This window comes from Tuber melanosporum, assembly GCF_000151645.1.
Source record: "Tuber melanosporum whole genome shotgun sequence assembly, scaffold_130, strain Mel28".
Classification (NCBI taxonomy): Eukaryota; Fungi; Ascomycota; class Pezizomycetes; order Pezizales; family Tuberaceae; genus Tuber; species Tuber melanosporum.
The window spans coordinates 264043-292023 of record NW_003298787.1 but is presented as its reverse complement, the minus strand read 5'-3'; the positions used below and the strand labels follow the sequence as shown (position 1 = coordinate 292023).

At 50.1% G+C, this 27981-nt stretch overlaps 4 protein-coding genes; 3 read left to right on the top strand and 1 right to left on the bottom strand.

Annotated features, from left to right (window-relative positions):
- The first annotated feature begins 9235 nt into the window (after window positions 1-9235).
- On the top strand, window positions 9236-13463 carry GSTUM_00002343001 (uncharacterized protein). XM_002836105.2 has 7 exons: window positions 9236-10324; window positions 10398-10684; window positions 10753-10932; window positions 10990-11082; window positions 11148-11304; window positions 11366-11610; window positions 11673-13463. Exons 1-7 carry the CDS (start codon window positions 10171-10173, stop codon window positions 13011-13013), a joined length of 2457 nt encoding a protein of 818 aa, XP_002836151.1. The 5' UTR covers window positions 9236-10170; the 3' UTR covers window positions 13014-13463.
- A 2044-nt stretch (window positions 13464-15507) lies between these two features.
- Window positions 15508-17782, top strand: GSTUM_00002342001 (uncharacterized protein). XM_002836104.2 has 2 exons: window positions 15508-16990; window positions 17083-17782. The coding sequence occupies exons 1-2, from the start codon at window positions 16421-16423 to the stop codon at window positions 17536-17538; spliced, it is 1026 nt and encodes a 341-aa protein (XP_002836150.1). The 5' UTR covers window positions 15508-16420; the 3' UTR covers window positions 17539-17782.
- Window positions 17783-18564: 782 nt separating this feature from the next.
- Window positions 18565-20553, top strand: GSTUM_00002341001 (uncharacterized protein; the record flags this gene model as incomplete). XM_002836103.2 has 4 exons in its annotated part: window positions 18565-18652; window positions 18711-18794; window positions 18847-18869; window positions 18933-20553. The coding sequence occupies 4 exons, from the start codon at window positions 18565-18567 to the stop codon at window positions 20490-20492; spliced, it is 1755 nt and encodes a 584-aa protein (XP_002836149.1). The 3' UTR covers window positions 20493-20553.
- Window positions 20554-20607: 54 nt separating this feature from the next.
- On the bottom strand, window positions 20608-25110 carry GSTUM_00002340001 (uncharacterized protein). XM_002836102.2 has 6 exons: window positions 24363-25110; window positions 22838-24278; window positions 22564-22782; window positions 22363-22505; window positions 22014-22297; window positions 20608-21967 (listed from the first exon to the last, which is right to left on the bottom strand). Exons 1-6 carry the CDS (start codon window positions 24436-24438, stop codon window positions 21662-21664), a joined length of 2469 nt encoding a protein of 822 aa, XP_002836148.1. The 5' UTR covers window positions 24439-25110; the 3' UTR covers window positions 20608-21661.
- Window positions 25111-27981: the final 2871 nt, after the last annotated feature.

Below are 27981 nucleotides of genomic sequence, written 5' to 3'. Positions count from 1 at the left end.
GAGTACAGCTGGCGAGATGTGATACCGGCATGGCACAGATCCCTGGTATTGTACGAGTACTTGTTCATATGTTATATATGTTATACATAATACGTGCAACGAGTCAGCACTGTATTACTTCGGACGATGAATTGATAACTATGACATGACTCGCGGTAACTGTCAGTTAGTTTTCCGAGGCAAGGCACCGGTACGGCGGGTATGCTCCCGGGGGGTGTATCGCCGACCATATCGGAAGGGGAGGAGGGTGGGTGGACGAATTTGATCGCGGGCAGCTCTGGACTGGTCTTCCGATCTGCCGCGGTTTGTAGAATAGTACGATACTTACCGGTATCCACGGTACGATACTGTCCATTGATGGAGAACCCGATCACCATTCTTACATCATCCAGAACAGTAAGGTGGAGTGGATGCTCTGTTTAGTAGTCTATTTTAAAGTGTCCATCAAGACTCAAGAGGTACAGTACCGTAGTACGAGTACCATACTCTAGTCTATTGCCACACTGCCATATGATATGACACAATTTGTGGGTGTCACGCAATACCAGCTGTAATTCCCCCCCTAGACTACATAGGATTACCTGCAATCCCCAACGCTCCAATTCAGAACTCTCTCTACTCATGTTCCCCAGGAGCATCGAGAGATCCGGGGAATCGTTTGGCCACACAACAACGATACCTTAATCAGTGCGCAGATTACTGGACTCCTTTTGGCACGGTTAATGACCGGGGGAGCTCTTGCTGTGATGTGACTGGTAGAGAACATAATTTAGTGCACGGTTGCCATGCCAGGTACTCAAACGGGGAGGGGGGGGGTGAAAAGGAGTCGAACCCCCCAACGGCGTCCTTGGCATCTGTACGAGTACCGTATTGCTTTCTGGTGTCGATCCTTCCGATTGTATTGATGAGACCAATAAGCGCCAAACCATGATACTGTAAGTCCAAATCTCAGGACATCACACTTTTTGAAAATAGAAAGCGGAATTCGGAGCCACCTGCCTCGTTGTCTTTCGGGACGACTGCAGTGCTCGCACAAACCTTTTGATTGTCGACTCTTTCGGTGTCTCTCCACAAGACCTACGATACTTTCCTCTCCACATCCCGGTTCCCAATCCCACCTCGTGCTCGAATTAATTTATGCACCATCGCACCAGAAAACGGGATTCAAGCGCAGCCAGTGACGCTTCCCAAGCCCAAAAATCCAGCCGCAGAGGTTCGGCAGAGCGTCATTTTGCAGAACGCGTTCGGACTTGTATGATGAAGATGTGTGCTTAGAGTCATGGTTTGAGATGACCGTCGCCATGAACAACGAAGAGCCTGTTTGAAGTATGAACCGCCCCTTGTTAGTCTAATAATTCTTCGACACACAAAGCCCTCGGATAAAACGAACCCCACAATCATCGCCGTCGCACATGCTCTCTCTCTCTCTCTCCCCCAAAAAAAAAAGAAAAAAAGAAAAAAGAAAAAGCCAACCAACCAAGTGATCATTAGGAAAAAGGAAAGACCACTATGATACAAGTACCAACTTTACACCACCACCATCACCCCCCCCACCTTGCACATTTTCAGATTTTCCCAGAGTCGCACAAATGCATTACGCCATGCAAGAAGGAAGGGAAGGAAAGAAGGGAAAAGAAGGGAAGACCCGTTTCGCACAACAAAATCGCTGTTTCTAATTACGGAAGTCGAGCTCGAAGTAATGCGAGTGAGGGAGGGGTGGGGGTTGTGCACACCGACTGGCTGTCTTTGCACTCGAGTGCCGGTACGGTAGTCAACCTCGACTTATCTTGGATCCTTGGATCCTTGGAAAAGAAAGAAAGAGGGGAAGAAAAAAGGTGGGGCGCGATGCTCGGATACGCATATTAATGAAGCCACATTGTCCTTCGCAACTTCCTGATGTTATGTTCGCAAGGGGGGGGGGAGGGGGAGGAAGTACTTGTAGGCTCGGTTCCGGGGCGTTTCCCTTTGTTTGAGGTGGAGGCTCTGTGGTACGGTGTGGTCTTTACCAGCATGGAATCGGGGGGGGGGTGGGTTTTGGTTGTGCGTGCATTAGAAGAGGTGTTTGAATCCCGTACCGTACCAGCAATATGCACGATATTATGACTGGGGAATCGGGATCTTCCCTTCTTATTATTCTTCTTCTCACCGTTTCCTTGGGCGAAGATGGTGGTGACCACGGCTTTCTCGTTCTCACGAAGCTTCATGCACTTCACGTCCCTCCCCTCCTCTCTCTCCTCCCCCACCCGCGTTGCCGCACTTGAGCTCGAACTGATCCCATACTCTGCTTTACGGTAAAACGGCGCAGCAACGGTTATCCTAAATTTACCGTAGTCTTCTAACTTATCATAATCATATACAAGTACTCGTAGATTCTGGACTGCCGGCACCCCAACCCAGCCTCTTGCGCATTGCAGAAGAACCCCCACCCAAACCCCAAGTCTCCTAAAACTGATATACAGATGATACCATACCGCACACCCATCACCTTCCTTCCTTTTGCTTACATGCTTGCACGCTTGCTCTACTTCACCTCCTTCTTCCCCCCCCATTCTCCTCCTCCTCCTCCTCGAATAGCAACCCCCCTCCGCTTCCTGTGGCATAGGAGAATTTAAGCAGGGTCCAGGCATGGGGGTTGTACTGTACTCTATCGACGGCATCCACCACAGCACAACCACACCCCTGGGTGTGCAATATCGACCTCCACTTCTATGATGGCATTCATCTTCTTCCTCCACTCCCTATTCGTAAACAGAAGGAATAAGGAAGGCAGGAGAGAGAGAGAAGTAAAGACAGCCTAAACTCACTATTTTGTAATATTTCTTTTCTTCTCGCTCCCAAGCCCATGACCTTGGATGGCTGCGGCGGATGCGCTGAGCGATAAGGATAGCGCGTGTTATGGTGCGGTGTATGATACGGTAGTGCCACAAATGAACTCCACACCGTCCCACAGCACCCATACCATCCTTTCATTCGTTCCCGAATTTCACGACCACCAGCGTGCGCTCGAGAATTTTGTCCTCCAATCTTCAAAGATTAGGCTGATAGGGGCACAGTATGGTTTCGGTCACCCAAGGGTGACCTGGACAATGGAATCTATGACCCCAAGGAGTTAGTCGAGCTTTTCCTCAAATGGCGATACTATCGCCCTATTTATCTCGAGCGTGAGGTCCTGAATATCGACGAAGGAACCATGCCGCCGTACCGTAATTTATCATACAATTGCATACGGGCAGATCCGGAGCTTACGGTAAGCCCCCCCAAGCACAAAAAAAAACCACGGACAGGTTCCCCCCCAAAAAAGTACTCGTAAAGGTGAAAAGTGTTGAAATACCGGTCATTGTACTTGTACTGTACCAGTGGCGTGCGTTGCGAGATGGGTGAGCTCGTCACCCCTATTAATCCCTTGGCAAGCATCTGTTCACTCCTGTGGCCAGGGAAAATAACAGTGATGGGCGCTCCCGCAAAAAGGATGACCACTCCTAAATCCCAATATCTCCGTGAAAATTCCAAGATCCTTTGGCGGTTGAAACTGAGCAATATTCCCTCGGCAACGTGCTCCGGCTACAGATGTCCCTCACCATATTCATATTCCCTCTCTCTTCTTTCCCTCTTTCTGTTCCGGTGGCAGCACTGTATTCCCAACTCCCCCCGCTCCATACAAATCCGTACGGTATGCCGCTTGGGGCTCTGGATTACCGTACGGTGCTCGGAACAGGTGGGAAGTATCCGAAAATACGGGTTGTGAGTTTGCATAATATGGGCGCCCAGATACGCACGGGCATTTTTGCTATATTTTGCTGATCCTTGTTTTCGGGTACCTGCTAGGTAACTTACCGTACTCAGTACTGTGCCCGAGTACCGTAGAAACTGGAATAATTGTGCCTTTCGCTGCTGTAGAGAGTTGGAGTTGCCTCTCCTAGTAAGGTTTTGATGTTGTATTTTTCTTTTTGTTTGCTCGAGTGGAGGGCTGAAAGTCAGTTTCCTTCCCTTCTATTTGCCCCCCTTAATCCAAGAAGGGGGGGGGGAAGCTGAACCCTCTAGCACGAAATCCAATCATTACACTTTGCCATCTCCCCGAGCACACAATTTGGTGTTTGACGAGCAGAGCCTCACACCACACATTTCGGTGCCATAGTTTACAGTACCGTACCGGTAAGCTCGTAGAACAAATCAGTTGAAATCACCACCAGCAAGGCGCCCACCCGCCCGCTCGCGCTCGTGCCGGTAATTGGGAAGCAGATTCAGGCTTTATTCAAGGGGTGCCGTTCCGCCTAGCAAGCACCTGCCTGTCGCATGTACTGCACAAGTATGACTGCGAGCACGGTACTGTACCTACAAGTATGATGCGGCAGATGAAATACCCTACGGTAGGAGGGAGGGAAAGCAGGGAAAAAATCTGAGCACGGTTGTGTGAACAAACAAACTTGCGGTCCAGGTATTCTATGTCCGTGCAATGTGAACGAATGAATTAGCACTGGCCAGTTGTCGCGATCAGCCTACACAGCCGGAGATTTGATGGCTTGGGTTTAGGTGAGGCAAGTTCTAATTCTAGATACCTGCATGGAATGGAACCTGCGATATGTTGGTTGTTGGTTGGAATTGACTTATCCGAGTGCTTTCATAAGTTTGCTGCTTTTTCTCACCCGAGAAAGAGCTCGTTTGCTCTGACGGGTAGGAACAGGATAGACACGGTGGAAATATGCTTTCTTAGTATTCATAGTGACAGGCAAGCGCAAATAAAGCCTATGTGCGAGTAGCTATACTGCGTACGGAATTCTGAATCGGTGATGGACGTGCTCACATAAAAAAGTTTAGGGTTCAGGTTGGTGGGTGGGAGAGTGAAGACTCGCTTTGCTCGTTGCCGCAGAGCACTTGTACTCGAGTGCGGTACGGTACTCGGAAGGGGAAGGAGAAGAAAGTGCTTTTTCTTCCGCAAGCATGGCACGCGGGTTATTGTAGGAGATCCGATGTTGTCTTTCAGGGGGGGCGTCTGGGGTCTGGTTGCTGAGAAGGCGTGGGGGGGAGAAGCTGGTAAACCTTAGCCGGGGACATTTGTCTCCTTTTGTCGGACTCTAAGACTGCCTCCCGAGGGTTACGGTAGGGTAAAAAAGGATACCGTACGATATGATACATTGTGAGAACAATCGAAGCTAAGCTATTATTGGCCGATGGCACACAGCCCCAGACTCAACTTGATATCGAAGCCGGGGGGCGGGTCCTGAACAAGCGATTTCTGTCTTTCCAACTTCCCCCCCGACTAACCCCCCATGCTTCTTCATTAATTGTGCCCCCCCCCAATGTCCCATAGATATGAACCAGTCCAATAAGGCTCTGCCCCTATGATCTACCCAAGAGAAAGGGTGAATCCGAAGGGAACGCTGTAAGCAGAGTAAACTTATCATGCTCATACAAGTACTCAATCCTGGCCGTGGGTAGTAAACCTGCTCGCTCACGTTGGCGCGATTTGCTTATTTCAGGTCTTTGATACCGACCGCACCTCCGTGCTAGTACAAGTACCAGTACAGTACAAGCACGGTGCGGCACCATTGATTGATATCACTGACTTCCAACGTATTAGACCGGGAGGCACCGGTAGGCCAGAGGAGAAACGGGTCAGTTAAAACGCACCGGAAAGGTAGAAGTCTGGAAACTTCAATTGGCGTCCAACGGTAGGGGGAACTGAGAAGAGTAGGAGATATTCCTGATAGCACAGTATGATGTGCTACTAGTAGATTTGCCCTTTCTGTGCTGAGTTCGGAGGTTTGATCTTGTCGAAGATTCTGCAGTGATTCTGCAGTGAGGATTCGAGCAAAATTCACATACGGTAGTCTACAAGGGGTTTCACTTCTGCGTCTGGCCCACTTCCCGGTCCGGTGCGTCACAACCGTGGAACACCTAAGTGCTCGAGTACCGGTACAAGCACAGTACAAAAATTGCCAGGGGAGATGTTTTCGCACAGGACAGGGATTATTTTGCGGGTTAACATAAATTAACTGTTCACTAACTTTCCGGCAGGTACTCATACAGGGGTGGGGGAGGTGCACATTAACCGGAGTTGACAGGGATCTATGTGGCTTGTTAACCTCAAATAACTACAAGCACGGTCTTCCATACAAGTAATTTCTTGCCGGACCTTGCACTTGCACGCACCTCGTCCAAATAGTCTACATATTTCGCCACTAATTGGTCGAATCTTATTAATCATAGCCTATTGTGCAAGCCAATCAGTGGGGACTATGTATCGTATTTGGGTGTTCCGTGATTGTATATAACTTTTTGCTTTTTTGCCCTCGTGCTGCCGGGGCTGGATGAGGGAAGCGTTAGTGCGGCGATGGATACCGTTCTTTGGAAACTGATGCGAAGCGATCAGGCAAGGCTGAAAGGGCAAAAAAAAAAAAATAGAAAGAGGGGTAAAAATAAATAACCCCCCCAGGACCGGACAAACCTCGCTACTGTGCGAACACAATAGATTAATCGTTGGCTGCAGTAGCGAAGCCGAAGAACAAAGGGAAGGGGAAGGGGAAAGGGAAGAATGGAGGGAAAGGGAAGAATGGAGGGGGGAAGTGAAGTGAGGGGCCGTGGGAAAGAAAAAAAAATCCCTGAGACGGAGCCGATTTCCGCGGGTCGCTACTTATTGCACTGTGCTTGCTTGCTCGCATGCTCCCGTTATTCGGCCCTAAGATTGACCCATTGACTACGATACCGCATAATCTCGGTTTAACTTAGGGACTTTTCCGGCTGTCATCATCCACCCTCCCCCCCTTCCCACAGAGGATGATGCACGTTAGGTAGGTGCAAACCTATCGCATGAACGAGCGGGTTTCTCGAACGTTTTAAGGGAAAGGGGAAAGGTTGATTATGGGAAAAAAAGATAGATTGTATCCGACACGGGAAGATTGGAGTGAAAATAATCAAATCTCCACAAGTTCCCGTGGGTGGTTGGGGTTTTTTTTCTCTCTTTCGCATACCGGTATTATGTAGCGGGGAAATGTCATAGCGGGTTGTTGTCGAGTGGCCAGAACGGCAAATAGACCACGCGCTATCTCTAAGGTTCGTGTTTGTTCTCAAATGTCCTTAAATGGGTCTTGGCGGTTTACATAAAACCTTAATTCGACATCGTTCTATTCCGGCAAAGTGGACAAGACATCATAGATTTCGGGGGATGGGGCCGGGGAAGGGAAGACGATAAGAAAATAGACCAGAAGTCGGAGTCGGGTGGAAAATATTTCCTCTGGTTTGGTCTGGTTTGGAGAAGAGATTATTCTCATAATATTATTGTTTCTTGAACGGTGTTGAGTCCGCAGAGGTGAGCCATAGAATGTTCTTTTTTTTTTCTTTCTTTTTTTCTTAGTCAGGACTTTTTGCTTATTACTCTGGGATGATGGGGGAAATGGGTGTGGGCGTGGGTGTGTGTTGACGTGTGCTGTCGTAGCCGAGCCGGCCAGAAACTCTGACGACAGCACAAGGGAATACCCGGCAGAGCCTCACTCCCTTGCTTCTCAGAAGTTGCTTGTGTCAACTTCCGACCTGGTTGCGAGTTGGCTATGGCGCGCTGGCTATGGGTTAGGGTTACCACGAGGTGCCAAGCGTTGGAGCGCCGCCACCCCGGCCTCGAGGAAATCAGGCGGCGAGCCGATCCGAATTCTTTTGCCCCCTTGAAGGATAATTTGTTTTTTGTTTGTGTCTCTGCGACCACCCGTTTCATTACTTTTTCCCCACTTTTCTTTTTATTTTATTTTATTTCATGGCTCCAGCTGCATCAGCGAACTTTGACCAGTCTATATCGGTATCACCCTCTCTGTTCCATGCAACGCCACTTTTATATCCAATGGACGATCGCAAATGTCGGATACCTTCCTTGACATGTAACTCGCCTCTCTCGACAAGATGGGAGCGGGCAGGTGAGGTGATTATAGGGAAAGAGACTTTGAAGTAGTATCTACACGTGACGGCGATCGGTCCTTTTAGATGGAAGCGGGAGGCGGCAGATATAAAAAGTAAGCATCCGGATGTTGCAGAGTTGCGACAGCAGGAAGGGCGCCCCCAAGGAATAATCCCCGAATGTGATCAAAGCGCGGAGAGGGGAAAAAGTGAGAAGTAATGATACCGGTAGGTGGGTACCGGTACTCTACTCGAGTACGAGTAGTGACGGTAAGGAATGTTTCTCGTGGGAAATGGGGGGAAAGGGGGGGGGGATGAAAAGTGAATAATCAGTCAGTTTTAAAAGAGTCGCTGGGGGAAGGGCAACAACGATACTATGGGCCAATTGTGAAGAGGCTGCTGGTACGAGTATTGCCTGATGCAAAAGGAGGATCTTCGATGGGGATTTTTTTACAACATGCCGTAAATTTTTTCTTCTTTATTCATTTTTCCTGTCCGTCTTGGAAGGAGAAGGGGAGGGGGGTTTGGATGTGTGGTGTGGGTGAGAGTGAGTGTGGATGAACGAATGAATCTACGGGTGCTTTTACTGTGGTTTATCATAACAGTTTTGGGTGTGTGGGAGGGCAAATTCGACGGTATGCTCCTGTGTGGTAAGTAGCTGTGGGTTGAGTTGGGCTGGGTGTGGTAGAAAGAAAGATGGGTGTTACAATAATCGAGCGGACGAGCAGACGAGCGGAGGATAGATGGGTGTGTGTGGTACTCGAGTAGTGGTGGAAGGAGTGGAAGGAGTTGGGTGGGTGGTTGTGGTTTCTGGCGTTGCGGTGTTGCCCTCGTGGGAGTGAAGACCAGTGTGGGGCATCAGTTCGCGCTAAGGTTTAATAGTTGCAGGCAGGACATACATACAGCTTACAGGCATGCAGAACAAAAAAACAGAAAATCCGGTGCCACACCCCCCTTCTTCCCTGGACTGCGCTAAGCAGCAGCTGCATGCCAAGACGACTGTGCGAGTTTCATCCACTTTCTGCTCCCAGACGAGCAGGATGGGTGGTGGGTGGCTGCTGCCTCTTGTCTCCGCCCTTTCGCTCTTCCCTGCCGCTGCAGTACTGCCGTTCTGTGCGACCACTCCCCGAGCCTTTTTTTCCCTACCACTATTTCGCCAACCTCACCGCTGTGCGTCCTGTCGTCGCTGCTTCCTGCTTCCTGCTTCCACTCTTGCTGCTGCTTGCTGCTCGTTGCTTGCTTCCTGCTGCTGCTGCTCTCCCTCCTCTCCTCCTCTCCTCTTCCTTCCTTCCTCCCTTCCCTCCTCTCTTCCCCCTCCTCTTCCTCTCTCTTCCTCCCTCTCTTCCTCCTTCTCCTCTTTCCTTTCCCTTTCCTTCTTCCCCTTCCCCTTCCCCTTCCTCTCCGCCTCTATCAAGTCTGCGCTGCTGGGGTCCTGAACAACTCCGCTCCTTTGTAACGGGAAGCAAAGCAACCATAACCCATTATTCCGTCCATCACCGCTACCGCTACACACAACCCTATACCAGGAGCAGCAGCAACCACCACAACCCACCCACCCAGTGCAGTGCTACCACTACCAAGACAACCCCATTACTACTACTACCGCACCCGCTCCTACTACATCTACCACAACTACAACCCATCAAACCCTCAACCCATCAAACCCCGTCAACCACAACCCTAACAATTTCTATTATCATTGTCATCACCGAAAGAGTAATCCTCCCCTCGCCCGCCACTACCCCTCATTTCTCCATAACGTCTTAGCTGTACCATCACCATCTGTCGCGTCGCGAGTCCATTCTTCCCCTGCGTCTTCCGTCCGAACTGGCAGCCGGACTGAGAGGACACGCATCGGCTGTTGCTTCGAGCACGTTTTGAGTCGGTCCCAATCATCACGATCTTGATTCTCGCTAGACACTTTTTATCTTTGTTTTCATCCTTTTCTCATCTTTAGTCGACACACTTCGCTTGCAAGCTTTGAGTCTTTTCTACCCTTACGAATCCTAAAAAAAAAAAACTTTAAACGACGTCCCCTGGTAGCTCTCTTTTCATTTTCTAAAAGAGTAACGCACCTCCAACCCCAAATTCTTTTTTAAGGGAAAAAAACCTTTACTCCATATTGATCAACCAACCCGGTCGGCGTTTTTTTCTTCTTTCTTTTTTTTCCCCCTCTTTTCATCCAACTAATAGCAAAATTATCCATTTATTCAACTATCTTAATTCACCGCACGCTGCGTTCCACTCCTTCCTTTCTCCCCTTGGATAAATTCGATATCTTTTGTGGACATGGCTAGTGTCCAGCACACAACTTCGCCGGGACAACCCCAGGCCCTACATCAAACAAATGGACATCCTCCACAATCAATACAACAGCAACAGTCGAAACCGACCGCTTTTCAGCAGTTGACACAGGTGAACGAGGCGGTATGGCTTCAAATCGGTATGCTGTCATTGCCCCTGGTTTCCGCCCCTCCGGCCCCCATGTTACTCCCTGCGCTAAACTCTTTTTTCAGGTAGCGTTACCGAATTGATGGGTGATCTGGATCGGGCGATGGCCGCGTACGAAAATGCCCTTCGCCAAAACCCGTATTCCATCCCAGCGATGAACTCTATATCGTGTATTCTTCGTACCAAAGAACAATTCGCCAAGGCTGTCGAATACCTACAGAGTATTTTGAATCTGGACGCGACCAATGGGGATATCTGGGGCAGTTTGGGCCATTGCTATTTGATGATGGACGAATTACAAAAAGCCTACTCGGCTTACCAGCAAGCGCTATATCATTTGCGTGATCCAAAGGTACTTTTATATCCACGGTAGTCCTAGGTTGTGCTTAACTGGGTTGACCCTTTTTCTTTCCTTTCTAGGAACCGAAGCTTTGGTATGGAATAGGAATTCTGTATGACCGTTATGGGTCATTGGAACATGCGGAAGAAGCGTTTTCTCAAGTGATGCGCATGGAACCTAATTTCGAGAAAGCGAACGAGATTTATTTCAGGCTTGGTATAATCTACAAACAACAGGAGAAATATCGTCAGAGTTTGGAAGTATGTAGCAAATATATATATATGTATAAATTATCTTTATCTAACATGTGGTTTTAGTGTTTCCGGTACATTGTTACCGATCCCCCACGCCCCTTGACGGAGGAGGATATCTGGTTTCAGATCGGACACGTTCATGAGCAGCAAAAGGACGTAAGTGAGCTCCGGAAATTTGATTGATCTTGCCTGCGATTGTTGAGAGACTAATTGCTTCATAGTATGCATCGGCAAAAGATGCGTACATGAGAGTCCTTGATTCCGATCCTAACCACGCCAAGGTTCTTCAGCAGCTTGGTTGGCTTCATCACCAACAGAGCAACAACTTTTCGAGTCAGGAGCTGGCCATTGAATACTTGGAGAAGTCTGTTAGTGCTGGTAGGGATTTCATCTCGGTAGTGCTATTGATTGGATGAGGCTAACCATGATGTCATTGTAGACAATTCAGATGCCCAGAGCTGGTATCTGCTTGGGCGATGCTATATGTCGCAACAGAAGTACCCGAAAGCCTACGAAGCCTATCAACAGGCAGTTTATCGCGACGGTCGCAATCCGACTTTCTGGTGCTCAATTGGTGTTCTTTATTATCAGATAAACCAATACCGTGATGCTCTTGATGCCTATTCTCGGGCTATCAGGTTGAATCCATACATATCAGAGGTTTGGTATGATTTGGGAACTTTGGTAATTATAACCTCAATGGCACTTGTGCGACGATGGTTAAGAATTACACTAACCCCTGGCAGTATGAGTCATGCAATAACCAGACGAATGACGCTCTGGACGCCTACCAACGTGCAGCCGAGCTCGACCCCACCAACCAGCATATCAAAGCTCGTCTTTCACTTCTGCGCAACGGCCAATCTTCTGGTGTTCAGCATCAAGCCTCGGCGCCTCCCCCGCAGGATGTGCATCCCCAAGCATACCAGGCTGCTGGGGTTGGTGGGCCTCCAGGACCGCAATGGGGATCCCAAGCGCCCCAGGCGCCTCCACCCGCACCCTCTGGCCCCCCACCAACACTTCCTCAAATCCCACAGCCCCCGAATCCGTCGTCATATCGACCGACAGATGTTCCTCCTCAGCCTCCTCAGCCGTCCCGTCATATGGCCCACAGCCCTGATGATTTACGTAGACCAGTAGAAGATAGGCACACGCAACTAAGACGTGGATTGTCACCTTCTCCCAAATTTCCTAATCATTCCCCCCATCCCAGCTACCCTCCCCCACCACTACAAGGCCCCCCGCCACCACAGCAGCAGCCCCAACAACAGCAACAGCCACCCCCAAATCGTATCCTAAACCCACATCATAACCTCCATAATCTCCCTCCTGCCTCCAATAACCCTGGGGGGATTTCTCTGCCTCCTTATGGTGGTCGTGGGGCAAGCCCACCACCAGATGTTAAGCCTATTGTTGATGATCGACTGCCATCCCCTAACACATACCCTCACCACCCCCACCACCCTTCATCACAGGGTGGCATCGCCGGCGGCGCACCGCCACCAGCTTCAGCTGCAATGGCTGCGGAAGCCGCTGCACGTGAGCGGGATGAGAAAATTCATCATAACAAACGGGGAAGGGAGTGGGGGGAAGATGGGGGGCAAGGTATGGTGAAGAAGCCAGCTTCAGAGGAGGCCAAGGCTAGGATGGATGATATGCACCATCACCGTCAACCATCGCCTGTGCGAGCTTCCTCGCCGCATCGTCCGGAGCGGCGACGAAGCTCATCGGAGAGGCCAAAGGAGGACTACCACCATGGGCCTCCAGCACCTTTGCACACGCCAAATGTGCCACCCCTGCTAAGTCATCAACAGCTGCCGCCTATCAACGATGGGCCGCGAATGTCAGAGCCTCCACGGATTGCTGATGTCCATCGGGTGTCAGAAGCTCCCCGGGATGATCGCAAGGAGATCGTGGAGCCAGCGGCGAGGAAAGTAGAATTGGATGAGGACTACGATAATGAAGAAATGGGAGATGCTGATCGGGTACCCGGAGGAAATCCAGGCGTTCAAGTGAAGGAGAATAATAGCCCAGTGGGTAATGGCACGAATGGTATCTCAGGAGGGGGGGCGCCCGGAGACAATTAAAGCAATTCCTTGTGCTTTATGTTTCTTCTCGGGAAAGTTAATGTTTGTTTGTCCTGTATTTCTCGTTTTACACCTTACCCTGGAGAGAAGAAAGGAATACCGTCAAATTCAAATCTGTTAGTTTCCCTTTTCTCTTTATAACTATCATACTTGTTCTTTTAGTCACTTTTTTTCTCCTTCAGTCGAAGTGGTAGCGATTATCCTTTGCTTTTGTATTTTTCCTTTTACTGCTTTTCTTTTCTCAATTTTTCTTTGGTATCACGGTTGTTATTTTTTTCTTCTAACCTTTCCTTTCCCTTTCTTCTTGCCTCCTTCCATTTAACCCCCCAAAAAAAGGTCCTGTACGATTCCCGTGGAATGGGGGGGGAGTGTGTATGTGGTGTGTGTGTGTGAGCAAACTACGGTAGACCGCTAAGATATTTTATTCTGGAAAGCCTTTCTTTCTCCCGGTTGATGAGAGAGTTCGTCCCATTGTGAAGTGTCCCGTTCGTCCGTTCCCGACCGATTGACTGGTTGGGTTGATCACATTAATCGTCATGCCTTCCTTCTCCAAATATCCCTCGCTGCTGCTGCTACTACTGCTATGAAACTATTATACCTGTACTCGTTTGCTATTATCACTACTACTCTGCTATTTATATCATAGGGATTATCATTGCACTGTAGTTGTTTTTTGACGCACCATATCTCGAGGCTACGAGATAAATCAAGTTCCCACTCCGTTTGCTTGCTTGGTGTCGTGTTCGTTGCTTCCAATGTACTCGAGTACTGTATGGCAGCCTCCTCCTCCCTCACCGTCCCATCCTCCCGCGCGCCTTGTAATGCGCCCACCCACCCCCATCTTTCTTCCACAATCTCATATCGAAGCCACCCACCCCACACAATCACATATCCACCACCGCTATCCTTCTACACTTATCTATCATACAGCACCCCAAAACTTAAGTCACCGCAGGAACTGTCTCTCCCGGCGAGAACAGTAGACTACGAGTAAAACACCCATCCATCCGTCCATCCATCCATCCATCCATCCATCATCATCAAACCGGAAAATTACCCGGCGATATCTAGTATCATAATAATATTTATCATAATATTATTATCATCATAAAGTTACCACAGCAAGGGGGGGAGTTGGGTTGAGATTTCAGGACACACGTGCGGATAGGTCCGGTAAGAAACGGTAGGGCTGGGAGGGTTTGCAACGTACCGGTAACCTAACTTTGGCGCGGGGCGAGAGCACCGGCGGTCCAACCGAGCAACGGAGATTACTGTAAGTTTTGGGTTTGCTTGGGAGAAGGGGTAGGAGTTTGGGAGCATTTTCAATTTTTAATTTTTAATTTTTTTTTGTTTACTGTGACTTAAGTCTCCGGTTTTATTTTAGGCATGACGAACGAGTACCGGTACAAGTACACGTACTGTACTCACTTCCTTGTGGGGGTGAAGTTGGCGGCGCTTGATGCCAGTGTTTGGGGGAGGTTGAGATGTACTCGTACTAGTACTCTTCTGTGTTGGATGGAATGTACGGTATGATGGGAGTTTTTATGATACTCGGTTTCTTTTTTTCTGTCTTTTTTTCTGTCTTTTTTTTTGGGGGGTGCTGTTTTCCTTTAACATGGTGGGTTCAGTTCAGCGAATACAGGATGATGATACTCGGGTAACTTGACATGGTGAGGAAGAGCGTACGGTATTCACGAACGTCACGCACTGCAGCCTCGGATGTCCCCGTCTTGTGGTTCCCATCCATTCGGTCTTTCAAACTTCAAAACCAACTTCACTTTTTGTTTTGTTTTTTCCCTCCTTTCTCCCCCCCTCCCTCTTCCCCGGTCTACCGGTGGTGCTACAGTACGGTACTTATATGATGCCGTATTTACCCTTCCCCGGAATGTCTCATTCTAGTTCTCCCGTTTTCCATTTCGTACGGTGCGAAAAATCGTCCGATGACGGGAGGAAATACTTGTACTCGTACTCGAGTACAGGGTCACTCAACACGATACATACCTATACCATACACGCTATCCCCCGTCAGTCTTTCCGTACCGTATCCTCGTCCGTGTCCACAGCGGGCATGGCGATTACTCGAGTACCGGTACAGTGCTTACTTTGGTAAGCAAGGAAGAGAGTAAAAAACGATATCTGTACCCCCACGAGAGGGGGGGGGAGAAAGAAAGAAAAAGAAAAGGAAAGGAAAGGAAAAGGAGAGAAGGGAAGGGGATGGGTTTAAAAAAAAAAAAGACTTGATCAGATCTATCTGATCCACCGAAACTTTTCTCCTCCCACCTTTCTTCCACCTCCCAAGACTTTGACTTTTTCTTTTCTTCCCTTTGCTTCATAACGAGCACTGAAAACCAGCAGGTTTTGTCTTGGGATGAGAAAAAAGAAAGATGGGGGGACCCTATACTCGAGTATGCGCACCCGATACCAAGAACCAAGCCCTGACCGTTTAACTTAACTTGATGCACAACGAGAGCATTGTCACCGACCGACAAGATAAGACAAAGCCTAGGCAATGCCCAGGCAATGCCCAGAAAATGCCCAGAAAATGCCCAGATATTGCCAATGCCAGACCTCTGGGCGCGATGAAAAATCCCAATTGCTGGGCATCATCAAGGAAGGGGAGGGAAGGGAACGGGAAAGGGAGTTGCCTGCTGGCTGTATGTAACTCGCCCAAGCCAAATCCTTCACCACAGACTTCTCTTTTAATACTCTTCTGATCTCTTGGCCGCAAAGGGGCTTTTTCTTCGTTGGTTTAAATTGAACGAAAAGATCACACAACAAAGAAAAAAAACTCTTGGTTTTATCTCGGCGCGCCGCCGCCGCTTGCTTTGCTTTGCTCTTTTGCTTTGCTTGGTACTGTACGTTCGAGTTTGACCTGTGGTGTTCAAAAGGTGGGTTGGGTTGTTGCCCACATTTTGGCCTTTTCCTTTCACTCTTCTTCTCTTCCCTCTTTTTTCTTCTTCTCTTCTTCATACTAGATATGAGGAGAGAAGAGTGGTGGTGGTGGTACTCTTTTGGTTTCTTCCTGTTCTTTTGCGCCTTCTGACCTTTCGTCTTGTTCCCGTCATGAGATACTTGTCGTCGGTTGCCTTTCACCCCTACATCGATTGAACATTTATTCGCATAAGAGATACGGTACCTACCCACCCTTTTCCCGCCGCCCACGGCCGCCGTGAACAAGAAAGGGAGGGGAAAAAAAAAAGAGGTTATCGCTGTAACGGTTACTGTACTCATTTATTTTCTGCTTTTCAATCCATTTTCTTTTCTTTTTTTCTTGTTCGTTCTTTTTGGGCCTTTCCTTTTTCTAGTTCGTTACCGTGCTCGTACTGTTGTACTGTACGAGTACGTCCTGTGCCCGCTTGTGTGGTGTGCCCCCGTACCGTACCGGCCGGATCTTCTGCATTGCATGCATGGCGCCCAGCGAGAATTATAAGCGGTCGTACGAGGAGGTTCATGGAGCGGTAGTGGATGGGGATTGGGGTGATCGCAATGCGGCGGTAGGGACAAAGACGATGGGGAGGGGGAAGGAGTGTGCCGGAACTAGTATGGCTTCGACTTCCACTACTGTGACAGCAGCGGGGGCGAGAACGACAACAGGAGCAGCGGACGGGGCTAGGCTGAGCGGAAAGGGGAAGGAGAAGGGGAAGAGTGAAGATGCGGAGGGTGGCGCAGATGCCGAAAGGGGTGAGAATGTTGGCGGTGGTAGAGGGGGAGGGAGTTCTGATTCCTTAGGTGATGGAGGTGGTGGAAATGGTCGTAGTGGTGGTGGTGGTCGGAGTGGCGGTAGTGGTGGGGTGGACGAAACGGTGACCCGAGAGGTGGCTTTTTCCCGGCCTCTCGCAAACCCGCAGCAGCATCAGCGAATCAACGAAAGGAGAATACCATCTTCAGTAACCCCTCGCGATGGGTCTCGAGAGTATGATTTAGAATCCTTGGGCGAACATTCACGCGAAGCTTCATCATACGTGTGGAGAGTATTGGTATCCCCCCACTCTTTACCACTCACATTCCCATCTTCTCATTCCTCGTGCAATTCACGTAAAACCCCACATCCACTAACGTAGCAAGTTAGGTCTATTTGCTCCTTGTGAGCCCTTTCCTCTGTCTCTTCAACACCTTATACACGGCTCTAGCCCTCCTCCTATCAACATTCACCTTTCCAGTCCGATCGTTTCTCTCGTCTAATGCCCGATTCTTGTCTCGCAGCACGCATGCCAACCTTGCGTTCCTGCTGCTACTGCACCTGAGGTTCATATATCCAGGCAAACCCCGGCGATCGACCCTTCCCGTAGCAGAGGACTTTGCAGGGCAGAGGCTCGTTCTTGTGCATGTTTTTGGCCCCTTTGTCGCGCCATTCTTCTCTATTGGTGCGGGGGTGTTGGTGTTGCTGTGGGTTTACACTGAAGTGCTGCTCGGTGAGAGGAATGATGGGGGTGGAGCCGAGTATAGAGGCGTCATGTTTGTCAAAGGGAAGTGGGAGGAGTATATACTTAATGGGTTGAAGCCAAAGTATATTGATTCTTCTTGATGTATGGTATTTCTCTTCCCTTTTCTTCAATTTTTCTTCCCACCTTTTTTTTTCCTTGTTGGCCTTTTCTAGGTTGCTTGTTTTTCTTTGTTGGATTTCTTTTCTTTTCTTTCCCCGACCTCACCGTCTCAACCGATCTCCCTGCACCTCTACCCCTTCTTTCTTCCTTCATATGTATCTTTCCAGGTCGGCGTTTGGTCTTTTGCTTTTCATCTCCTTCATTTCCACCCCCTCAACATTTTTCAATAATATGTACATACCACCCTATGATCCTCGAGTCGAGTACCGTACAAACCACCCGAAAATTTCATTTTCGCCTCCCTCTCTTCCTCTCCTCCGCCCCAAAGCCCAATCTTGGTAACCACCCCTGCAAGATCCACCCACCATCCACCACCATTCACTCGTTCCTTCATTCACCCATTCAAAAAAATCGGAAAAATCGGAAAAAGAACCACATGAGGTTTTTTTCGCATTGGCCAACTTTCCTCCCCATCCAAGAGCGGGGTATACTGTATGATATGATAACCGGTAGACCACACGGCTAGCCCAATGATGTAAAAATGCGGCTCTTACTGTAGGTTTAACAAGCGGCTGGATTTGGAACCTGGCTTTGCTTGCATGGGATTGGTGTGGACGAGGGTGGGAACCGTGCACGGAAGAAAGGAGGGAGGGGCAGGGGTGGGGGTGCGGGAGGGAGTGTGATTTGTTGGAAGTTGGCTTTCTCTAACAATGTACCGGTATCATAAATTTACAAGTATCGGTATTTTTAGGGGTGGTGGGTGTGGAGAGTCAGTGTGTGGGGGTAAGATTAGGCTGTGGCGGGGACCCAATGGGAGGTGAAAGGAACGAAAGGAGAATGTGACTTGGTGGCGTCAGAGGATCAGATCAGATTAGATTTCGAGACATTAGATAGATTAGATAATCACCCAACCGACCACCACAGCATTAGATTCTTTTTTTTCTTCCTTCATAGCTTGCTAGTGCGAACTTGACATCGATCATTTCTCTCTCGCCCCAACAAACTCAATGGCGAAAAAGCGCAGGAATCCAACGTCCGTGCAACCCAAAGCTCCCAGAGGGATCGATCCTAATGACGCAAAGATTGGTCCGATTGGTACGTTCTATGCCTTTCACTCGGGGAGCAGAGGAGGAATATTCTAATGGGCGGGCAGGAACATGGGAAGACGTCGCGGACGAGGAAGACGCTTTTCACATATCGAGGGATAAGGTGCTCCTGGAGGATGATGTTTTTGATGGTTTGATTTTTCTACCGTACCCCCCGAATCGCGAGTGCTAATGTTGGAGAAGAGGACGGACCTAGCGATGAGGAAGTTCTTGGGTTGAGGTATTCCGATCAGGATGAAGGTACGAGCGACGGGGACAGTGATGCCGAGAAAGGCGAAGAGGACGAGGAGCTACTAGAAGGCTGGGGAAGCTCCAGGAAAGACTACTACAACGACCCTAGCGCCCCCGAAGAAGCTGAAGAATCTGAGGCGTTAAGGTTGCAATCTAGGCACCTGTCATCACTCTCCGCTAATGACTTTTTGTTCAATGCTGCTGAATGGACTATCGCCGATCCCCCTTCCCCCATCGCTTCCACGACGGTAGCAAAAGTAATTGAACAGCTCCCCTCCGTTCCTTTATCCTCCTTGTCTGAGGAGGAGAGGACAAAGCGCCTCCACCTCCTCCACCCCGAATTTCCACTCCTTGCGAAGGAGTTTTCGGAGTTAGAGCCGCTGCATGCGTCACTGGGACTCTCGGCCGCAGCAGCGGAGGCGGTTGGTGAGACGGTTAGGAGCTCTGTGGCTATCGTCAAGTTTAGGGCACTGAGTGCGTATTTGGGGGTTTTGAGTATGTACTTCGCTGTGCTTACTGCTGGGGATGAAGTTGCGCAGGGGGAGGGGGGAATGCAGGATCATGGGGTTATGGAGGGGCTTGTGAAGTGTAGGGGAATGTGGGAGGCTGTTAAAAGTCTGGAGGTCGAGGAGATCAGTAGTCGGGAGGGACAGGGGAAGAAGAAAAAGAAGAAAAGGATGGGGGAGGATGGGAAGGAGAAGGATGGCAAGCTGGTGAACACAATGGGAGGGAAGGGAGAGCCGGAGAGGAAGAAGGTTAAGATTTGTACTACCGCAGCGTCGAAGGCGCCCTCAAAGAAGTCAATACCAGGACCCACAAAACCCGAGTCAGACTTCGACTCGGATATTGAAATCGACTTTTCCAAACCAACACCCACCGCCCGCCCACCTCCTACAACCTCCACCTTCGCTTCAACATCGCATTTCGGCGACCCCACCTACCTTTCACACCCCGATGCCCTCTCAAAATCTGCTAAAAAGCGTACCCTCCGCTTCTACACTTCGCAAATTGTGTCGAAATCCGCCACGCGCGCGTCCGCCGCCCAGTCACACTCGGGTGACATGGACCTCCCGCACAAGGAGCGTTCGAAGGAGCGCGCGATCCGCTTACAAGCCGAGGCTGCGCGGAAGCGTAGCGCGGCGGACCCGACCGCTGACCTGGGTTACTCCAGCGGCGGCGAAGGCGCTGGCCCTGTCCCTAGGCGGGGGAAGAATGAGAGGGAGGAGGAAGAGGAGGAAGAGGAGGACGAGTACATGCGCCTCCTCAAAACTTCCGGCAAGGAAAAGAAGGCTGCGAAGAAAGCCGCGCACGATCAATCCCGAGACGCACTCCGTTCCGGCGCTCGAGTAGACACGGAATGTGGGGAAGCGGGGGGAAAGAGAGCGATTGGATACACGATTTCGAAGAACAAGGGGCTTACACCCTTCCGCAAGAAGGAGGTTCGCAACCCTAGGGTAAAGAAGAGGATGAAGTACGATGCGGCCAAGAAGAAGTTGGGTAGTGTGCGCGCCGTGTATAAAGGCGGGTTGAAGGGGGCGTATGCTGGGGAGGCTACGGGAATCAAAGGGGGGCTGGTTAGAAGTATTAAGCTCAGTTAGGGGGAATAGGGTGGGGGTATATGTATGTATGTATGATAGATATCTGGGGGAGGTAAAAGGTTGAGTCCTTTTTTATATCGAGACGCTTTGCAGGTGGGATTGTCAACGTTTACCGTAGAGATTAATCGATTTGGACAATTACGGTAGTCAATATCGTGCTTGCTACCCCTCACCACCTCCGCTACCCTACCCCTCGTGGGGGACCACCGCCGCATTTCACCATAAAGTAGCTACATACGCCCTTATCCCCCCACATGCACACAAAACAAGCTATGACACTTCACGATACAACTCGCATACTGTGCCGAAATCGAAATGCAACCCCCCCCCCCCCCCTTCCACTCCTACCAATCCGCAGGAACGAGTAAAGCCAGTCTATCCACAGTAGTGAGCAGAAACTCCCGTGTGCAGTACATAGCTATGATACGGTAGCTACTGTAGCTGGCTGGATGGCGAGTGAGTGATAGGACGAAACTAGCAGGGTGTGGCAGGGGTTGTATCATAGTGCCGATGCTCCGGGAATGAGTGAATGGGTCGGAGGGCCGAGAATGACGGTGCAGCAGCACATGTAATTGAGCTCACTCGATCAGCATCATGGTAATATTGTAATTTACTTACTATACACCCCTCCCGCCCGCTACCGACACGAGGGGAAGGGAAGAGGAAGAATAGACGCTCGGGTATTCAGAGTGTGTGCTGTGCTGTGCTGCCCCAGTGATAGTGCTTTGTTAAATTTCCCCGTTCCCCCATCCCTGAAAATCTAACCTTCCATCCAATCCAATCTTAAATCCCAAACCCCATTCTGTAGGAAAGTATAAAAGAAATGACACAGATGCCACAATGGGGAAGTGAAGGGGAAAAAACGAGAAAAAGAGGGGTGAGTAGGTGTACTAAATACATACATACAGAAGGGGAAAAAGAGAAAAGGAAAAAGAGCCCAAACCAACCAACCGCCCAACCAGACCAACAAAGCCCGCAAACCAATCAATCGGACTATTAGACCAGGCCAAAAATAAAAATAAAAACCAATAACCAACTTATCCCTCAAATACCACTCAACGGAGAAAAAAGAGATGAATAAAAAAAGAGAGAAAAAAAAACACTAATCATCGTATCGTTATCATGTACAAGTGCGCAAAGAAACACCCAGAATCATGCTTTACTTGACTTCAAGCGTATCGATCCGATCGTATACCAGGCGAGAAGCCCGCATTGCCGTAGGCGGGCGGACTCCTCGTTTGATGAGACGCGTGCGATAGTGGCGGGGGCATAGGGTACACGCCCGTGTTTGCATCACGTTGTCTGTGCCATGCCCGGTCGTGCGGTTGGTACCCACCTGTGGGTGGACGCGGCGGGCTCTTCAACGCGGCCTTGCGTGCTCGCCTTCTTCGACAGCAACTCCATATGCAGGAGAAGATGGAAAAGATTACCAGGGCGCCTATACCGACTGATACGCCTATTACGATGTTTTTGTTCTATACTTGTTGGCTCTGGCTCTAGTGAGGGAAGGGGGGAGGGTACCTTATTGATCCAACTCTTAACTTGGCCAAGTGTTGACGAGCCACTGCATACTCCAGCCTTACACCTCCCATCACCGTTACATGGAGTCCCATCGAGGAAATTCTGCTGCATCCGGAAGCAGGTTCCCGGGCCAAACTCCGGGGATGCGCAAGTCAGCTGGCAATCTGTATCCGTGCATGAATGTGTACTGTTGCTCCGGTACTGCCCCATAACCGTCTTGCATTGCAGGTCTCGAGATGTGCATTGCCCACTCGCGCACTGCAGTCCATCGCCACAGGAATCGCCTATAGTAGTAAATGTGATTAGATGGGATGGATTCGCTTCATCAGGCGAGAGTCTCGTGACATACCATTTCCCGAAATGACGTCTGACGGGCAGGTGGCGTTCCTTCCCGTGCATCTCTCCTCGGGATCACAGGGGCCGTTGCTAGATCGGCAGACCTTGTCTTTTGACGCAAACTTGCAACCCGTGCAGCAGTCCTCGTTCGCATCACTGTAGCGGATTATTAGCATAGCTCACTCGCCAAATGTGGTGACCGGGGGGAACACACTCGCAAACGGCGCCATTCTTAAACTTGCAGGTGGTAGGATCGCAGCAGGAGTTGGTTCCGCAGGCCTCCGTTCCACCACAATCACAATCCTCGCCGGGTTCCACGATACCATTACCACACTCATCTTGCGTGATAACGCTAACGTCCCTGTTGGATGTCAAGCAGGACATATCAACACTCTTCCTCTTAAACGCTGAGCAAATATTCCCAACAGTGCATCTAAGATGGTCAGCACGCATTCACTCACTCGAACCAAGCATTATCCAAAACTTACGGACTAAAACCCGAGATGGTATCGGTGGTAGTCGGATTCATCATAAACCTCCCTGCAGCATCACAAACATTCGAGGAGAGCGGACAGCACATGGATGCGGAAGCAATATTTCCCAAACAAGTGGAGGACGTGCAGTCATGCACGGCACCCATGGTATGAGCGATTTCATGAGCAATAACCTTCCATTCCGTCGAGGTCCTGGCAATAACATTGGCCCCGGAGATGAATTGTCCCGCTTGAACAATAGCATCCTTCTGACACAGCATGCCCAACCAGGCGAGCCCAACGGCAGATCCAGTCTCACAAGTGGTCATCAAGGTCCACAAAGCATTTGAATCGTTCGACCGGGTACCCCTCCATTCGGAGAAAAGATTCAGTCGATTCTCGATACTCGAATTAGCAGACGAGCACGGGATATTCCACTTTGCAGTCGCTGGGGGAGTCCCCGGGCAATTCGCATCGCTGATGACGAGAGACGAAAGGCCGAGCGTGATGTTGAAGGTTTTCTCGAAAAGGTTAGATGCCGAGTTGATCTGTGTGATGATGTTCGCTCTAGCCTTCTCCTGGTCGCCCTCGAAGTCGGCGGTGTAAGTGCAGTCAGTGGCAACGCCAACCAATGCGACCAGCCTTGTGCTCGGGCAGCCGTCTGTATTCCCAATCGTATTACGCAAATTTACACCGGCAGAGTTTCCCGTGCCGCCGGTAAACCCATCATTTCCCTCTAGGTTTTGCCTCCTTTTCAGCCCGCCCTGGAATAAATCCTCCAACCCGATACCCGCCCACAGCCGCCCCTTGGGCAATTCCGGCTCCAGAATCATCCTATTAACCAAGTGTCCCGGTTGAACATTAAATTCCAATCTATCGGCCGGACACATAACCCCGGCGCTGTCATCCCACTGCCCAACCCCTCTCCCCACGAGACCTTGATTGTAGAGATCCCTGTCCACAACATCCGAATCCCGGAAAACAACCATTCCCTCCTTTCCTTCCGGTCCAACATCCGGATCCAAGGCATGTTTAGTCCTCCTATAAGTGGATCGGAACTGAATGTGGTGAGCGTCGTGCATCAGGGTGAAAGCCCCCTCAAACAGCGGATCCTCCCCATCCCTCGTAAACACAACACTAGCCCATCCGGCATGGATCCACTCATCCTTAAGCTCGCTCCTCAGCCAAGAAGTCCCCCGGTAAACCTTTATGTGACGTCGATTAATGCGCTCCGAGCGCCTGGTATTCCCATCCTCATCCAGGTACTCGACCTTTGCATCGTCGGGCAATATCTGGTGGTTCGGCTCGAGCACGAACTTGACCTGCTGCTCCCCCTTGTGTAGCGTGAATTTCAAGTCGAAGGACGAACCCGAGTGTATTCGCTTGCCGGGAGTGATTATCTCAGGGTCCTCAATAAAAGTTATGTACGACACAGGATTTCGGTGCTGCGAATGTCCTGCGGGGGGGGGGGGGAAGGATCAAGTTAGGGCGTTGCTACCAGCCAACAACAGGGTCCGAGAACGAAGGGGTGACGACGTACCTATAACTACATCTATTAAAAGTACAGACAAAGAAAGCCCACACAGAAATGACGATAATGGTGGTGGTAAGCGCATTGTAGCGGATGTAATGTGTGTATATGCGCGAACGCAAAGAAGAAGAGAGGTGGGGAGGTGTAAGAGGGCAAAGGGCCGAAATAAACAGGATGACCCCCAGTGTATTAACGAAAAATTTCAAGGAGGCTCACAGGTGGGATGACCACCAGGCCGGTTGAAAGAGAAACCCCGACTAAGCAGTAGTCGTCCAGTGCAAGGCACAGGATGCGAACAAGCCCGGCGAGTCTTCCAAATTCTTTCGGCTATAAAATAGCAACAACGGCAGGCGCGAGGGAAAGCGTTGAGCGGCCAACTCGGAGACAATGGGTAGAAAGCAACAAAATCTGTAATCACTTTGCCCTCTTTTAGACGGGAAAGGGTAAAAGGAAAGAAAGAAAAGGTAAGAAAGAGAGAAAGAAAGGAGAAGGGGAGAGAGAGGGGGGGGGGTGGAAGGGAGAGAAAGGGCAGCGAATGGAATCAGCGAAACTGTGTGTATTGTATTGTACTCGAGTACCGTATCCTACTGTATTGTATTGTATTGTATTGCGTGTGTGTGTGTCTTGTCTTGTGTGTGTGCGTTGCTGAGCCTTTTTTTAATTTATTTTACGGCGGCGACAACGACGACGAGGACAGCAACGGGGAAGAGTACTCGGGTACCCTAGTTTTTGCGGCCTGGTGTCACTTATTAGGAAGAGTTCGACGGTGAAGGTGGTGGGTAAGGTAGTGGTGTGTACGATATGATACGAGAATACCGCTTCCTCTGCACGAAAAGAGGGACTGGCTGTACGAGTACTGTACGATACTGAATTCGTGGCGTATGTACTGTACTGCACGTACCGGTAATAGGATATGTTCCCCCCCTCCTCTTCCTCCTCCTCCCGGGTTGAGCAGAGCAAGGCGGTGGGTAAGATTGAGATTAAAAATCAAGAAAGCCCCAAACACGATAAAATGGACATTGGTAGAGAGGTAGAAGGTATACCGGTATTGTAGAGAGAGGGGGAGAGGGAGGGAAGGAGGGGGAAGGGAAGGAGGCAAAAGGGATGAAAATGAGTGTACTGTACTACCGCTACCGGTGGCACGGTAGCAAAGCACTCGAGCAAGTGTTTTTACGGGAGAAGCGAACGAGGGAAAAGGAGAGTACGAGTACTCGAGTACCCACGTACTAGTACAGTAGTACCGTACTCTTACAATACAGTGCTCATACAAACAGAATGGAGAGGGAGAGAGGGAGGAGCAGTTTGTCCCAGGCTTGCGGCGGATGTCTTGGGATGAACAAGGATTATGGGGTAGGAGTACAGTACCGGTACCGCGATAACAGAGACCACACGAGAAATCACTGCAAAATGTCAACCATCATAGTCTACCGGCTGCCGGCACCAGCGCAAGCACCTTGCACCGAAGGGAGAGAGAGAAAGAGGAGAGTACTCGTAGACTACCGCCATTCTGCCGATTCTCGAGTACCGTACACTAGTACGAGCGGCTACAAGTAAAATAAAAAAAAATAAAAAAAATTGCAACAATATTCGAGCATAGCTGACCTCGAGCCATCATCTGTCATCGAGACAAAAAAAGACGAGACATGACAAAATAGACCAGACGGCGCAGCGAGCGGCGGGCGACGGAAGCCCCGTTCCCAATCCCAAACTTTCCCCCCCCCTCAATCGGGGGTGGGAGGAGGAGCAGCAGCAACAGCCCCCCCAAAGAACCAACACCCGGTTATGAAACAGAGCCATACTATACAAAAAATCAAAGAAACTCTGAACTTGCTCTATATCTGTACCTCTCTACCGGTATCATAGGTAGCACAGCAGCAACTCAATAATATTTCTTCAAAATTCTGCGAGCAACCCTCCAGACAATCATGAAATAGAGACTTTTTCATGGAAGCTTTTGAGAGCCATGGTTGCTGTTGCTGACCCAGGGGAGTTTGAAGTTGGTCGTATCGGGGGGCTGGTCGAACTGGGGGCTGATTCGCCATCGAGCGCAGCCAGTTTCCAAACCCGAGCGAACGAAACACGCGTCCCCTTGACTGTACCAATGTACGAGTACCACCGATACTCCGTCCAGCGGTCCCCCTTGCGATACTGTACCCACAAACAGCAATCGCCACCCTCTCTCTCTCTCTCTCTACTCGAGTATCCGACAATATCGCGCAGAGCTTGGCTTACATCAGTCAGAAGAGCTTACCGTACCGGTAGTCTAAAGGGAGGAGGAGTAAAGAAGCAACCACCACCGCCGTTGCCCTCGAAACTCCCACCAAACAAATAAGTTACGGTAATTATCATGGACGGAGCAAACAAATCTATCGCACCGGTGACCCCGTAAACCCTCCCCTCTACATACCATCTCCAGTTACCGTTTACCCGTGCGAGCACTGTATCCTGGCGCCTTGCCCTTTTTTTCCCATCCCTCCCATCCCATCCACACACTTTTGCCCCGTCCGGTTTTGTCTACCAACCAGACGTTGTTTAGCTACATGCGCTACAAACGGTATTAGTTACTGCATCCCACTATGATCCCGATAGTAGCTGACGCGTCCCTGGGCATGGGGTGGCTGGCATGGCAACCACAGCCACCGTACCGCAGTAGCGTTATCGTAGCACGCGTAGGTGAATTACTCGAGTACGAGTACTCGTACCGGTACCGTACTGTATGATACCCTGCTTTGTATGGTGGATACGGTGGACAGCGATAGGCACATTAATTCTATGTTATTATAAGCCGCAGGGGTGGGTTGGTTGGTCGGAAGTGCGGATGGGTTATTAATACCCGTACATAAATAAGCGAATGGGGAACTGCCCAGCAGCTGCTGCTGCTGTGCTGCTGGGGACCCTGACACCCGGGGCAGGATGCAAACCAAAGAGGATTAGGGAAGAAGCCCTTTTTTTGACGGCGAAATCCATCATCCACCTCAGAAGGGCCTTGGAACTTTGAGAAACGAGTTCCGGAGTAAATTGAGACACACTGCGAACCGGTCCGTCACCTCAGGCTCCCCATGAAATCCCCTTGTTCCATTGATATCATATCTCGAGCCCCACCCACCTTTTGGGGTATCCGGGTTATTATTCTCACCAGGAGCATGGTAACGGTACCGCGCTGTACCGGTAAATAGTACTGTACAGTGCATAATTATGGGTCTCTTGTCTAGGAATCCAGCAACTGAGCTGGGTGCTCACTGCGGAGCGCGCAGAAGTGGATAAACGCTCTTCTACCGTATCTCCTTCGTTGCATACTTACTTATCATACTTCCCGGTTAGGAAAGGATGATATTCAATCAAGCCTTCACCCATTCATCAAGACCTCTCCAGTCATCCCTACCTGTCTAGCCAAACCCCCCCCCCATCTTAGACGACCACACGCACCAGCTACCGGTATGATATCTAACCACCCCGGCGCGAGAATAGGGTAGAGTGGAGTGAAAGCCTTGACCGTCTCATGGCATATCACCTTCTCGCAGTCGGCGGGTGGTGGTGGGGCGAGGCGGGAGAGGGGACGGTCTAGCTAGGTCCTGTTCATCCTGTGGCCTGTACTGTACGCGTAATGTTGTATGTGGCACTCGCATTT